At 53.7% G+C, this 14,949-nt stretch overlaps 1 protein-coding gene across 1 annotated transcript in view; it reads left to right on the top strand.

Annotated features, from left to right (window-relative positions):
• Window positions 1-14,949, top strand: part of Ulk4 (unc-51 like kinase 4) — a 246,945-nt gene that overhangs the window by 94,797 nt on the left and 137,199 nt on the right. Inside the window, exons 28-32 of the mRNA XM_055601553.1 lie at window positions 2,535-2,586; window positions 2,750-2,891; window positions 6,277-6,382; window positions 13,226-13,327; window positions 14,083-14,145. Coding sequence (XP_055457528.1) covers window positions 2,535-2,586; window positions 2,750-2,891; window positions 6,277-6,382; window positions 13,226-13,327; window positions 14,083-14,145 — 465 coding nt within the window. The remainder of the gene's footprint in view (window positions 1-2,534; window positions 2,587-2,749; window positions 2,892-6,276; window positions 6,383-13,225; window positions 13,328-14,082; window positions 14,146-14,949) is intronic.

Genomic DNA, 14,949 nt, shown 5'->3' with positions numbered 1-14,949 from the left:
TGTCGTGTTTTGGAGGGACGCCTGTGCCCCACGCTGTCGTGTTTTGGAGGGACGCCTGTGCCCCACGCTGTCGTGTTTTGGAGGGACGCCTGTGCCCCACGCTGTCGTGTTTTGCAGGGACGCCTGTGCCCCACGCTGTCATGTTTTGCAGGGACACCTTTGCCCCACGCTGTCATGCACTCTGACCTCAGCACCCTTGCAGCTGTCTTCCCTGCAGCCACTGAGGAGGGAGTGCTTAAGCTCCGGGGCCTGGGGACAGACTGGAAAGGCCAGTCTGCCCATCTGCCTGGCTTCTTTAGAGCAGTGGTTTGATTTCGTCTTGGAGATTTTCAAGCGAGCACACTTGGCTCTCCCTGTTTGCATGCTCAGATGGCAGATCTGCAGAGTAGAAGGCAGTGTCTGCATCAGACAGAGAAGAGGGTCAGGAGCCTGCTTGGCACTGGCTCTGACATCCTCCTGTCTGATGCCTGGTGTCAAACGCGCCCACCTTCCCAGAAGCCCGAGATCACCGACTCTTCATTGCTGTACTGTGTGTGCACGGATGGAGAATGGTCACTTTCAGCTCTCAGTAACCATGATGGGTTGATATTGGCCGTGATGAGCCTTCTGTGGACACTGTCAGCTCAGCTGTGGCATTTATCTTACCTTTGTGTAAACGCACCATGGCTGACGGTGTCGGCACAGGAGTCATGTGTCAGTTACATAATCCCTCACCCAGTATTGTCTTTACAGTGGAGACAACAACCTTGAGATGTCCATGGGAAGATGCAGAAAGATCTGCAAGAATGCTTCTCAAAACTTCTCCTCCTCCTTCTTGCCTTCCTCCTCTCCCTCCTGCTCCTTTTTCTCATAGGAACCAAAAGCATGTCTTGCCCCTGTGCCCTGAAGACCATAACTACTTAATATTTTAGGTTGTGTTTCCTGTGTTCCTTTTTGATGGGGTCATTAGGTACTGAGGTACACGCTCTGCCGAAAGGGAGGTGGTCTCCCTTTCCTTGTTAGGACCCGGGTACAGTGACCTGTTTTGAAATCCGTGAGCTGTGAAATAGGATAGCAATAAAGTCTGTCAGGTCACTTTTCTTTTTTGGTCCTTAAGTTGTTTCTTCTTCTCTCGTATAATACATCCTGACCACAACCTTCTCTACTTTCCTACTTTTTCTGTCCCTTAGTGTGACTCGCTGAGTGGACACTAAGGCTCATGTAATTGTTTTTATTTATTTCCTTATTTTATTTGTGTGTATGTATGTTATCTTTGCAAAGTGCACATCCTTAAAATATTAAGTGCTTTTGAGTGCACAGAGGCCAGAGGAGGGCGCTGGACCACAGGAGCTGGACTTAACAGATAGTTGTAAGTCGCTCAACATGATGTTGGGAACCGAACTCCGGTCCTCTGCAGAGCAGTGCATGTGTGCTCTTGACTGCCCAGGCGTCTCCTCAGCCCTCGTGGGTTTCTCCTTGAGTAGCTTCCTGATAAAGAAATCAGCGCTGCTGAGCCGAAAGGAGCAGCCTTTCCACTGAGGCAGCACTCAGTTCCCCCCCCTCAGGGTGCTTCTGCAGAGGCTTCCTCACTTCTGGAGATAGTTTGTCACTGTGGGACATGTGGGACACTGCTGTGATCGCCTTGAGGTAGTGAAGAAAGGACACATTCATTAAGAACAAAATGGTGGTGGAATTAGATTCCAAAGGCCTTTGACCAGGTATGCAGGGCTGCACAGTGCGGATTGTCAGGCCATCTGTGTCAGGTACAGCTGTGAGACTCCCCGTTCTCTCTTCATTCATTGAGTCTGTGGGGAGAGGGTGGTGGGTGACGGGCGCTCTCGCTTACTCTCTGGAGCTACTATTAACTTGTTGTAGTATCTGAATCCTTGGTCTACACAGACCTGCACCGCTGACTGGTTTTAAACCATCTGGATGTACAGTGTTACCTCTTTTAAGTTCTGTGTGTCTGACGTCACTGGTTGAGCGTTCTGCGTGTCTGTTGGCTGTGGAGGCTGCTTACCTCTGGGGTTGCTCTTTGCATGTCTGTCTAGCGTCTGGCCTGCCCCTTCACAGGGGCTGCTTGGATGGCATCTCCATGGCAGTCCACCGTCAGGTCCCAGGAGCAGACCAAGCTCCAGCCTTTGCTTCTCGCTGGGTTTGAGGGGAGCATGATGCTTAATCTGCAGCGTGACAGGCGGAGAGTCGTGCAGACAGGGTCATCATGAGGGATGAGCTGAGGAGGTTAGCTGAGGTGGGAGGACCCATGTGGGCAGCGGCCTTCTTAGGCTGTGCCCCGGGCTGGACACAAAGGGGAAAGTTAGCTCACCTCCGGCATCTAACCTCTGTGATCCTGGATGCCATATGACCCGCTGCCTCACGCCCTGGCCGCCAGGCCTTCCACCGCGAGGGAATTCACCCTCACACTGGTGCCCAGGGACCTCTCCCACCCCCTGCCCTTTCGTCTCCCTCCTTTGCTAGACGCTCTGCTGGTGGGCACGCAGGGCTGGTGCCCACAGCCCTGAGCCCTGAGCTCAGCTTCCTGTCCTGTCCTCCAGGTCACTGACTACATCCTGCCACCCCTGGTCTCCTTGGTGCAAAGCCAGAATGGTGAGTGCGGCTGTGGCCGAGAACTGGCTACACACTCTGGGAACAACTGGGCGCTGCTGGGGACCTGGGGGGCGCTGGCCCTCCTGCCCTCCTGCCCTGCACGCGTGTGCCAAGGTGCCGAGCACACATTCTGTCCCTTCTCTGCACTGTTTCTTCCCTGCAGTGGAGTGGCGGCTCTTCAGCCTGCGGCTGCTCTCGGAGACCACAACCCTGCTGGTGAGCCAGGAGCCGGAGGACGGCGGCGAGCCCCGCTGCGACTCTGACAGCAGTCTCCTGGTACTCATCAGGGACCAGCTGCTCCCCCAGTAAGCTCCTCGGCCGTCCAGCCCCTCGACGGGGTCTCCACCGCCCGTGTCCGTACATGTCTCATGCTGGAGAGCTCTGCACACAGCAGCGCCCGCTCCACCCGGGAGGACCTGGAGGGCTCAGCCTCTTTACGAGCCTCTGGTGGGCGTGTTCTGGGGACAGCACTCTGATGCAGACCAAAAGATGTTTCTCTCAGGGCGGGAGGGGGCTGAGAGTCAAGACCACGGGTGGAGACTCCTCCTGGCAGCACTCAGAAATAAGAGTGCCAGAGGCCAGTCTTCCTTTTCCTGGACTCTCCGGAGGGGCGTGGTAAGAACGTGAACTTGCAGGGCGGGTGGGGGCCATTGCTCCTCCTCCTGCCCTGTAGCTCACAGGGAGGGCGGGGCAGGGAAATTCCCGGGAGCCCCAGTGGGCAGGGAAACAGTCATGGTGCCGAGAACCCCCAGCCGCATCAAACAGTACTTCCTGTTTGTTTCAAGTCTCTCTCTGTTACCCAAGCTCTCCTGGAACTCTGTTTAGCCCAGGCAGGCCTTGAGCTAACAGTCCTCCCAACGCCTCGTGCTGACATTGCAGGCAAACAGGGCAGGCACAGGGCTGGCTCAGGGTTAAAACAGCGCCCTCCCTAGGAGGTCAGCTTACAGGATTAAATGCCAGGCTGCGTATTTTGCATTACTGTGCCTGCCACGTGTGGCGTCCCTTGGGGTGGGCTGCAGTCGCTCGGTGCTCAGGTGGTCCAAGATGGCAGCCCTGCCCTCCGCCTCCCTCTGTCTGTGGCAGTGTGACTCCGCCAGAGGTGGGACTTTGAAAAGCCTTACCTAGAATTAGATAAGGCTTTAGAACAAATTTAAAGCCTGCCGTGTCAGGTGGCTTCAGCCCACCTGGCTAGCCAAGCAAAAAAATGATGGGAAGGGGCTGATTCTGCCCCAGGCGATTGTCTCTTTGTCATCCCTCACCTCCCACAGTTTTTTTGAGTTACAATTTCCACTTATTTATGTGTGTGTGGCGCCCGTGTGCAGAGATCAGAGCGCCACGCTGAGGACTTGGCCCACCCCTTCCAGCATGTGAGTTCCAGGATGGCTCTTGAGTTGTCAGGCTGGGCAGAAACAGCCTGGCCACTGAGCCCTCCTGCTGACCCACTGCTCGGCTGCACACACGTTCTGGTGGCTCCCACCTGAGGGCCCCGGGGGATTCGGCTCCTCATCTGTGCCTCATGGCTTCTGTAACGTGTTACCAGAGGCCAGCAGACATGGCGTGACATGCACAGAGGCTCAAGCCCAGCTCTGGCGGAGCTCCTCAGGCTTCCCGCTAGCCCCTGAGGCAGTGCCTGACTGGACCTCTGGGTTCCACACCCTAGCCCTCCTTCCCATCCCATGTCTTATTCCCTTCTGTCTCTCTGTCAGGATATGATCTGATTGTTTAGGGTGGGGACAGGCTGAGATCCTTAGAAGATCTGTGAAGGCCCCACAGCAGGCTGCTCCACACTCAAACCTTAGAGGGTGCCGACTCACCCCACCCTCACAGGGCCACAGCTCCGATAGAGCCACTGCCGTGGCCTTGTCACATGCCCACTGGAAGCCAGCAGCTGCTTGTCAAATCCCATGCCCAGAAGCGCTGTGATGACTGTCACCTTTCAGGGGACTCAGGCTGCCTATCACCCCTGCCTCATGGGTCACGTGTCTGTCTGACGGTCCACCCACTCACGTGTGCAAGCCCTTGCTTGTTTCTGCCCAGTTCAGTTTCCCTGTTCTTCAGATGGTTGGGTGGACATGCAAGTCAGCCTTCCTGTTAAGGGAGAAGAGGGTTAGATACGGAGTAGCGGTCACGGTCACACCATTTCTGAGAGTGGGTGGAGGTGTTCCTAGGAATCCAAAAAGATTTTCTTTTCTAATGACATGTGCGTATGTGAGCACAGGTGCCTGAGACTTGTTTCCCTGGCGATGGGTCTGGCTGTCCTTTGAGGTTCAGTCCTCAGGGATGGGCATGTTCACAGTGCTCAGCGGCAGGGGGATGTCCTTCAGGGTTTTCGTCTCTCAGAGACGGCGCCAAGGAACAGTGCAGGGCAGTGCCCGCTGTGTGTCTTCAGCTGAAGTGAAGGAGCTATGGAGGGGGGTTCAGGCCTCGTCCTCCAAGTGAGGAGTGAGCTCCATGCTTTGCAGTGTCCATTATTTAAAAGGACTATAGAGGAGATGGCACACGAGGCCCCGGAAAGGTGTAGAGAATGGCAGCAGAGACACAAGGTCTCCTGGCTTTGGCCTCCGAGGCAGCGGTGTTAAAGGGTCTGAGCGGGTGGGGGAAGTCTGCAGCTGGGGCTGCCTCTGTCCACCTGTCACAGTTATCAACACGTGTTGAGTTCTGTGCTTCATTTATATTTTAGCTGAGTGTTTGGGAGGATCACGCAGATGAAATGTGTTTGCCACATCGCTGTGATGGAGCGCCCTGGGGTCTCTTTCCTGGGGACATAAGCACAAGCTTTCCTTCTCCTCATTAAAAAAAGTAATAATAATTCGCAGTTACCCGCAGAGTCGCCAGGGCCATCATGACGTCATAAATCCTTCATGCTCGTTATTTAGAGTCATAGCTTACAGGCATTTCCTTTGAGAACCTGCGATTTTGACGGAGCCCCACCAGCGGCATCTCGCTGTAGGCACAGTCAGCTTCAGGAATGCCGCCCGGCAACGGCAATGCCTCGGACTTCCTGGTTTCCATTCCTGTGGCTCAGTAGACACCTGGAACGCTCTTTGTTTCCTTCAGGCTCAGGATTCTGGACCGGGGTGTAGCTCCGTGTGGGAGCACCTGCCCAGAAGGGGCAAGGCCCTGGCTTCTCTTCCCAGTAAAACACACACACACACACACACACACACACACACACACACACATACACAGACACATGTACACACACATACATATACAGACACACATACACACACAGACAGACACATGTGCACACACAGACACACACAGACACATGTACACACAGAGACAGACACATGTACACACATGAGGGAAGAGTGGGAGGGGCAGTGTGAGAGTGTGCAGTGTGCCGTGACAGTGAGCAGGCGTGCTCTCGTGTGTCCGTGCTTGCCTGCATGAGGGAACTGGAATGTGGGACTCTTTCATCACCTGGCATTGTCCCCCTGTGCCCGACCTCATGTCTTCACTGTCCCCATGCCATGTCTTAGCCATGGATTAGCTGTGGACACAGCCGTGGGTACCACCCTGCCCGGAACCCTGGAGAGGGGTGGCCTAGCCTGGTGGACTGAGTGCCCAGAGACCAGCCTGGTGGCCTGCATGCCCAGACTGAGTGTGTGTTACCGTGTGACATTTCCTGACTGTGCGGGCACACGAGAGAGGGGCCTGAGCTGTTCCCATGGTTTTCTTTCTCAGGTACGGGCGCATCCTCATGGAGCCTGACCCAGTCCCCGCCTACGCGCTGAAGCTGCTCGTCGCCATGACAGAACACAACCCTGCTTTCACCAGGTACGGGGGTGGGGTGGGGGGTGGGCAGGGTCACTGTTTAAGTCTCTGGCTCTGTCTGGCATCATTAATGCCGGCGTGGCCCCCGCTCATGGGCTTTAACCCCTTCCTTACATGGGGTGGTGTTTCACCATGACGAAGCTTGGACTGGGGGAGAGCACAGAAGCCTGAGTCAGGATCTCGGAAGCCACAGAATGTCAGATACGCAGGGCGAGCTCTGAGGGCTAGCGCGCTGAGACAGGAGACTCCCTGGGAGCCTCAGGCACAGTATGAGCACACAGGCTCCGACACAAGTGCGCACACACAACCCAAATGAAAAACCCTTGAAAAGGGAAAACCTGTAAGTGTGTAACAGCATTGAGTGTGTGTGTGGCGGGTTTCGGTTTTTTCTCTTTTAAAACTAGGTTGTGCTCTGTAGGGGAGGCTTGTCCCTAACTCACTGTGTCCCGAAGGCTGGCCTCAAACTGGTGGCAATCCTCCTGCCTCAACTTCCTCAGTGTCAAGATTGCAGGCGTGTGCCAGTATGCCCAGCTTCTGTGAGGTTTTAAAGTGTCAGCGGGCGCCCTGCCTGCAGTGAAGGCTCTGGCCCAGATGTGCTGCTATCTGCTGCCGTGGCTCTCCGGGCGGCAGAGCTTTTGCCTGCTGAGAGTGCTGACCACTAAGGCCGCAGCGGGGACTCGCTGCTGGGGACGCTGCCCCGGCCACTCGGGGTACATCAAGCCCACACCCTGCCCTCTGTCCATCTTGAAGCTTCGTTCTCACAGTGTTTAGACTCTTCAGAGCACTCCGCCCTGTCTTCCTGAAGAAGCGTAATTCTGAAGTTTCTTCCAAGACCTGGGCTCTGGAGCTGCGTGGAAAGTCGGTGTTCCTAGACACCTCAGATTGAGAACTTTTAAGGCCAGCGTCAGCCCTGACATGCCTTGGCATTCCGAGGGTCACCTGGGAGGGGCAAGTGCCTCCACCATATCAGCTTGTGGGCATTTCTGTGGGCATTTCTGGATTGCTGGCTGAGCGGAGGTCTTAGGCCAAGATGCAACATTCGGCTGTGTCTCTGCTGGCCTCCTGCTCGAGCCCCTGCCCAGCCGCCCTTCCCTGACAGACTCTTACCTGGGAGCTGAGATTAACCCTTTCCTTCTCCAGTCTCTGCTCATGCAGTTGCTGTGCCTTCTCGGGGCATGGAGCTTCGGCCATTTCACTTACTGTTTCCTTCTCCGGTGCTGGGGTTGAGGCAGGCCAGTGCCCGCTGACTGAGCCACACGTGGCCTTGCTTCCGTGAGCAGAGCCTCCTCCCCTTGGGCTGAGCTCACACGAGCAGCCCTGCTGGACAAGCTCCTGCTCCTCTGTCTGGGTTTTGGGTGACTGAACTCCGCCTGTGGCAGGGGTTCTGGACCCCATTTCTTGTGTTCAGAGGCACCCGATACCCTAAAGAAGCAGGGCATAAGGCACCTCTGCAGAACTGTCTTGTTCTGAAAATGAGTACATCCAGGCTTAGACGTGAGCTCATTGTAGTTTTCTCCCTGAGCATTTTAAGAACAGGAATCAATGGAATAATTTTTAGAAGCATTTGTTTTTCTGAACAAGTCAATATTGGTGTGTGTCATCGCTGTCTTGAGTTCTGACAGTCAAGCTGAGGCTCTCTGAGTCTGTCCCCCAGCCAGGAGTTGGAATTTTGGTGTGTGACCATCCTGGACAGCTATGATCGTGCCAGTTACCCACACACGCACACACCTGCAGGGAGATTCAGCATGTGTTCTGAAGTGTTCTAGCTTCACATTTTTGGGAATTTAGATTATCATTCCCTGTTCTCTTGAACATTGATTTTTATGTTTATCAAAATACCTTGAGCTTTGTACACATGTGCTTATTTGTACTCTCAGTGATGTCTTTGCTGAACCAATATGTGAAAATTGGATTTTATTTTATTTAGCATTCACCCAACTGCTCCTACTGCTGAGTCTCTTCAGCGTTTATTCTGTGTCTAATAAGGGTAAAAGCTACGTTGCAGGCTTCATCAGCCCCAGCGTTCTGGAGGCAGCAGCAGGCAGACCTTTGTGACTCCAGAGCAGCCTAGTCTGTTAGTGAATTCCAAGAGAAGATGGAGAAAGCTGAGCGTCCTAACTTAGGTCACTATTGCTCTGAGGAACACATGACCAAAAGCAGTTTGTGGATGAGGGGTTCATGTGGCTTACTCTTCCACATCACTGTTCATCACGTGAGGAAGTCAGGGCAGGAGCTCACGCAGGGCGGGGACCTGGAGGCAGGAGCTGATGCAGAGGCCACAGAGGGGGCTTCTCACTGGCTGGCGCCCCACGGCTTGCTCTGCCTGCTTTCTTATAGAACCCAGGACCACAGCCCAGGGATGGCAGCACCCACAGTGGGCTGGGCCCTCCCCCTCCAGTCACTGATTAAGAAAATGCCCCTCAGGCTCTCCTGTAGACCCGTCTTAAGGAGCATTTTCTCAGCTGGGGGTCCCCCTCCTAGCTGTGACAAGTTGACATAACACTGCCCAGTACAAGCATTTTTGGACTGGCGAGATGCTCAGTGGTTAAGAGCATTCGCTGTCTTCCAGAAGAGCTAGGTTCAATTTCCAGCATCCACATGGCAGCTCACAACCATCTGTAAGTCCAGCTCCAGGGGCCTCTGTGGGCCCTGCACACACATGGGCCACAGACATACATGCAGGCAGAACACCCATATATTTAAAATAAAAATTAAAATTAGAAAAGGGCCACATCTCCTCCAGCCTTCACTTTATCCAAGAATGTGTACACAGGCTCTCCTGAGGCAACTGGTTCACAAGAATATATATAAATATAAAATTAACATATAGAATAGCCATAATATAGGATTGTATATAATACTCTAAAGGAGCAAGGCACAGTCTTAATACCAATACATAAAAATAGCTGAATCATTCCATTAAATGAAGTAATCTATTTACCTCACTTCTCATTCATCAATTTGCTGATTGATCCATTCATTCATTCATTTGTTCATTCATTCATTCATTCATTCATTCATTCATTCATTCATTGTGCTTGAGAGAGGATCTCAGTGTGTGGCTCAGACTGGCCTTAGGTTTGTGCATTCCTCCTGCCTCAGTCTCCAGAGTCCAGAGATTGCAAGTGTGCGCCATTGTGCTTAACACCCCTCACCCCGACCCTCAGCCCACATTCTAGGCCCCCACTAGCTATAGCCACTGACTCTGGACTTCCCAGTCTCCCAGACTGTAAACCTGAATAAGCGTCTTTCTTTATCGGTCGCCCCGTCATGTGTATTCTGTTACAGCGACAAACAGCGGACTAGACACGCCTGAGGGGAGTTTTATTTTTTTTAGCACTGTTGCCCGGGTAAACCTCACTGACAATTGAGTTCATCACAGAAAGGTAAACTGCTTTCCAGATTAGCTCTTGACTGTCAGAAGGAATGGGATGGCTGCCCCGGGGCCTGTCCTTTCGCTTGCTTTTTAAATTTACAGTGGGTTGCAGCAAGCCATCCGTCCAGGAGCAGCGCGCCCATAGCTATTTGCCCGGGGAGCTCCCAGGCTCGGGCCTCGCCAGAGGAGGCGCATTCTAATCCAAGCCCTTCTGCAGCAGAACGAACTTTTTCTAGAAGCACAGCGAGGTAATTTGAAAATCAGTGTCTAGGAAGAAATATCATTTCAGTTTGTTCAAAATGTTAACGGCTCTTTGTTTTATGGCAAGAGTTATAAAAACACTTTTTGGAGAAATGAAATTTGCGGGTCTTGCAGATGAAGCCCACAGGGATCGGCGGTGTGCCCTCCCCGCTCAGGCCTGCCGTGCCTGGCGCGTGTGCCCGCAGGCCCGGCGGGGAGCTGAGGGGGAGGAGGCTCCGGAGACCCGTCACACTGTGGAATAGATGTAGGAACGAGTGGCCCTGACTTTGCCTTCAGTCGGCGTGGAGGTAAGCGCATGAGCGCATGGCGGGGTCTCCCTGTGAGCTCTGGCCCTGCAACACGCCTGCAGTGTGAGCTGCTAACGTGATAGAATTCCTGGCCCCTCAGTGCGCTTCCTACCGGAAGACACTGATTTCAACCCCACCAGTCCTCTGCGAAAACTGTCACCCTGTCCATGGCCGTCTCAGGTCTGGGAGATTTCTGTGAGGAAAGTGTGTCTGACATAGACTGACACCATGGCTCGGCTCCGAGGCTTCTCAGAGGGCGGAGCAGCAGGCCTACAGACCGACCAGGGGCCGCCTGTGTGCTGTGTTCACTGTGACCTTCCTCAGGGAAGGCGTGTCCTTCTCTCTCAGAATTCTTTGGATCTTTGCAAGATGGACAGGTGTCTTAAAACTGTGGAAACCTCAGCCCTGACACCTGTGTATGTGTCACACACACACGCACACGCACACGCACACACGCATGCACACACACTTCTTAGAATCCTCTCCAAGTGAATTAGGAAGCAAGACCAGAAAGCAGCTGTTTGAAGGAGCAGTGCCACAAATCTTCTTTCAGGGTGACGACATACCATCCTGTAACTAAGCATTAAAAAGCCATTTCTTTCTGCAGCTGACTCGCTGAACAAATAACTGGAATGCAGCTTGACTGTGAAGTTCTAATTTAAAATGGCCGTCGCGGGCCCACTAGACTGGTAAATTGCACAAATGACAAAGCTCTGTTTACGGTCTGCTGCTCCTCTGTCAGGATGAACACAAAGTAAAAGCTCCTAACCAGTGACATCGGAGTTCGAAGCAAGTGTGCCCCCAGCTGCGTGGGCACCTCCAGCTCCGAGTGTGCCCCCAGCTCGGCATGTGTGAACCTCCAGCTCAGTGTGTGCACGTCTCGCTCAGCACGGGAGCAGATGGACTAGAAGCAGAAGATGAGCTTCTCTAGAGGATGGATGACCTTGGAATTGTTCTTCTGCAAGGAGGCAGAGGCGGGAGTTCCCCCCGCCCTGTCCACTTACTCGTTCGCCCAGTAACTTAATGGCAGTGTGTAGAGTTATTGTAGACATAATGAAGACCCCAAACTAGATGACCTTCAAATGGAGGGAAGGCCCCACTACACAAGCCCTTCAGGTCTGGTCTGGAGTTCTGGGTGTGAGGAGGCAAAGGGCCGGTCGTGCAGGCCTGCATCCCTGACTGGCTTTGGAGATGGAGTGGACCACAGGGCCAGGATGGTGGGTAACTTGTGGAAGATACTTCCAGAGAGACGTTTGTGCTGCCATGCTCTGGAGACAGTGGGCCCAGGCATGACACTTTCTCGGGGATGGCATGCTGGGGAAGGAGAAGGCTGAGCCCTGCCTCCAGCCAGACGATGGACTTGAACTTGCCTCCAGCAGGAGGTTGCTCACAGCTCTGCCACCTCCCGGAGAGACGGAGCCCAGACAGTGAGGGCAGACAGGACCGCCCCTGCTCACCCCTGCTTAGCTCTGCACACCGCTGCCATCTGTTCAGACCAGGTCTCTGTTAGGACCCTGAGGATGGACATGGAGGTCTCTAGACCCTTATCACCTCTCTTTGCTTTTCACTATTAATTATCTCTTTGAGCGGCACACAAGGAGGGGTAGCCAAACCTTTTGGGGCTGTCTGGGCCTGAACCCCAAGTGAAGGCTCAGTTAGAGTTGGGCTGAGGGGGCTTTAGCTGGTCCAGCAAGTGTGCGGGGCCCTGAGTCTCCACAGACATGAGCTCTGCCAACACTGAGAAGATTAAAAACAGGGCTCCCTGAGCTGAGCCTCTAGACTAGAGCATGCCCAAGCACACCTTCACTCTGACTTTGTGATCCTCTGAGAGGATGCCCTGGGCATGCGTGGCCAACGGCATGTCCAGAGAACACGGGGCCCGCAGCTGGCATAAGCAATTCTGTGAGTGCAGTTCCTCATGGGCACTCGGGTCTCTGTCTCTGTGACCTGCCGCCCCTGGGCCGAGGGACTTCTCTGCTTGTCACAGATGGGTGCTGTAGAAGCTTACGTTCTGCTAATATGCCAACACAGACGTTTCCCACACAGGGCCCCCTGTGACACGACTATGTCACCCCTGTGTCTGTGTGTCTGTGACTATGTCACAGGCCTGCTGTAGTCTCCCTCACTCTGCCCTCGATGGTTCCACCTGACAGCCATCTCACCCAGACTCACGCTGGGACGTTGGCTCTTGGTTCCCAGCCACCATGCTGGGACTGTCCAGTCGTGTGGAGAGGAGAGGGGAGGTGCTCAGCAAACAGTCAACCAAGGACTTTCTAGTTGTCCCAGACACACACAGGTGAGTGGGGCTCCTTCCCACACCCTCACCTGTTCTCTGTCTTCCCGGCTGTGACAAAGGCAAGACCAGATTTCTGGCCCACAGAGCCTGTGGATTAGGGAAAGGGTGGTTCTATGCATATTTGAAGTGGTTTCCCTAAAACACAACAGTGACATCGTTAGAAAGACATGCTGAAAAATACAAGAACAGCAGCAGAAATTGCAGATTAGCAGTCCCAGGCTGCCCTGTGGGTCAGCGAGGTCTCTGCTCTGTCTAGAGTCAATGGGGGCAGGGGTCTGGACCAGGTGACAGCGCAGATGGCCAGACACAGACGTGGATGGAGGAGGCCTTGGGGAGCAGGTGTCCGTGCTGCATGGACTTGGTTAGTGGACCCAGGCCTGCGAGTCACACGTCTTCTGCTCATGTTGGCGACACAGTTCCTGACAGAAGCAACTTAATGGAGGAGGGATTACATTTATTTTTCCTTTTGAAGCTGTGGGGTTTTTGTCTGTTTGTTTGTTTTGGTTTGTGGTGTTTGTTTGTTTTGGTGTGGCAGTTGGCATGTTTGTCACCGTCTTGCTTGTGTCCACCCCAACCCCCCTCCCACTCTGGATCCCCCCCACACCCTCTCACCTCACACCCTCTTCCTGTTTTCTGTAGTCCGCTGAGCCTGGTCAGCGCCACATGCTGGGGTGTGGGGTGGACTACCCGAGCATGGCGAGCTCCCAGCAGCCACACTGTTGCCGGAAGCTGACTGGCTTGGTGATAGTCGGCTGGTAACCACGGCTGTGGTGAGCGCACGGGCAGGGCCGTTGTCCATCGATACAGAGGCACGTTTAGAGGTGTTCAGTCAACCGTTTACTCTCAGTGCTTTGACCAGTTGTGAACCCGAGTTGGCAGCTGCCTGCTGCAGACGGAAGCTTCTCTGGACTGAGAGCAGCTCTCTGTGTGTACAAACACAGACACTCAGAAGGCATCAGATGCCGTGTTTGTTTAGAAGACAGCTAGAATAGGTTCCCACTTCTGGGGCCTGTGACACCTCCAGCCCTGTGCTTTTGAGCAGGTATGAGTGTCCTTGTATGAACTTGGCCTCAGGTCCAGTCAGAAGGTGGCTGCTTAGCCTGGCCCTGCTTGCTCTCTATCTGAGTTTGACTTGTTAGATCCCTGTAAAGTGAGATCTAGCCTTCTTTTCTTTCTTTCCTTCTTTCCTTCTTTCCTCCTTCCTTCCTTCCTTCCTTCCTTCCTTCCTTCCTTCCTTCCTTCCTTCCTTCCTTCCTTCCTTTCTTTCTTTCTTTCTTTCTTGAATATGGCATCTTTCCCTGTTGCCCAGGCTGGCCTTGAACTCATGATCCTTCAGCCTCTTGAGCACTGGAATCCTGTGTGTGCTGCCATATCCAGCCTCCTGCAGTATGTGTCTGTGCCTGCTCCATTTTACTCAGAATTGCAACCAAGGGACCTTCATCACCGGTGGCAGCTTCCGCCCTTTCCTTGCTGACCGCATTCTGCCATACCCCTAGGCCACACCCCCGTTCTCTGAGGGCACTCAGGCTGTTGCCTTCCTTCAGGGCCACAGAGACCTCGTGAGGAATGGTGATCCTGCTCACTCTTGCAGACCCCAAGTCTGGCCTTTGTACGTTTCCGCCTGGGAACGCCACATGTCCCGCTCCCTCAGCATGTCCCATGAGTGCGCTTGCGCCTTCTTGTTAGGGTCACAAACAGACAAGCTCCTGGGGGGGCCAGACGCTGCAGCCCAGTTCTGTCTGCCTGGCGTGGTCTGGGACACAGACAAAATATCAACAGCAGAGGCAGGGTGCTTGTCTTGTCCTATAGATTTATTCTAACAAGATACTTAAAAAGAACACGATTTTTGAGACTTATTTTTAATAGTTAAAAAAAATTGTTTGTGTGTGTGTGTATTTCAGCAGATGCCTGCAGAGGCACAAGAGGGGGTTTGATCTCCTGAGGTTGGAATTAAAGACGGTTGTGTGCTGCTAGTGTAGGTGCTGGGAACTGAACTTGGGGCCTCTGCAAGAGCAGCGTGAGCTCCCAACCGCTGGGCCATCTCTCCAGATGTGGTCCCTGCTACAGCCCTCGGCCATCTGGAGAGTAAAGCTTTATTAGCACACAGCCATGCCCGTCTACTCCAGTGGTTTGCCGCTCACTGTGGTTGCTATGGAGACGAGATGCTCCCGGTGGCAGTGTTTGCTGTCTGGCCTCCCACTGGCTTGGTTTTGTTTTTTCTTAAAATTACTTACTCGTAGGGCTGGGGTGAAGCATCCAGCACCGAGCTGTGCCCCAGCCCCCAGGTTATCAAGCTTAATAAAAACTGACTGACTTGGACGAATCAGGGCGATTTTCTCTGAGATTTCATGAAATAATTATTC

Source organism: Psammomys obesus, unplaced genomic scaffold (assembly GCF_907164565.1).
Source record: "Psammomys obesus unplaced genomic scaffold, mPsaObe1.curated_primary_1811, whole genome shotgun sequence".
Taxonomy (NCBI): domain Eukaryota; kingdom Metazoa; phylum Chordata; class Mammalia; order Rodentia; family Muridae; genus Psammomys; species Psammomys obesus.
The sequence above is the reverse complement of the archived record's forward strand: the minus strand, read 5'-3'. Positions and strand labels throughout refer to the sequence as shown.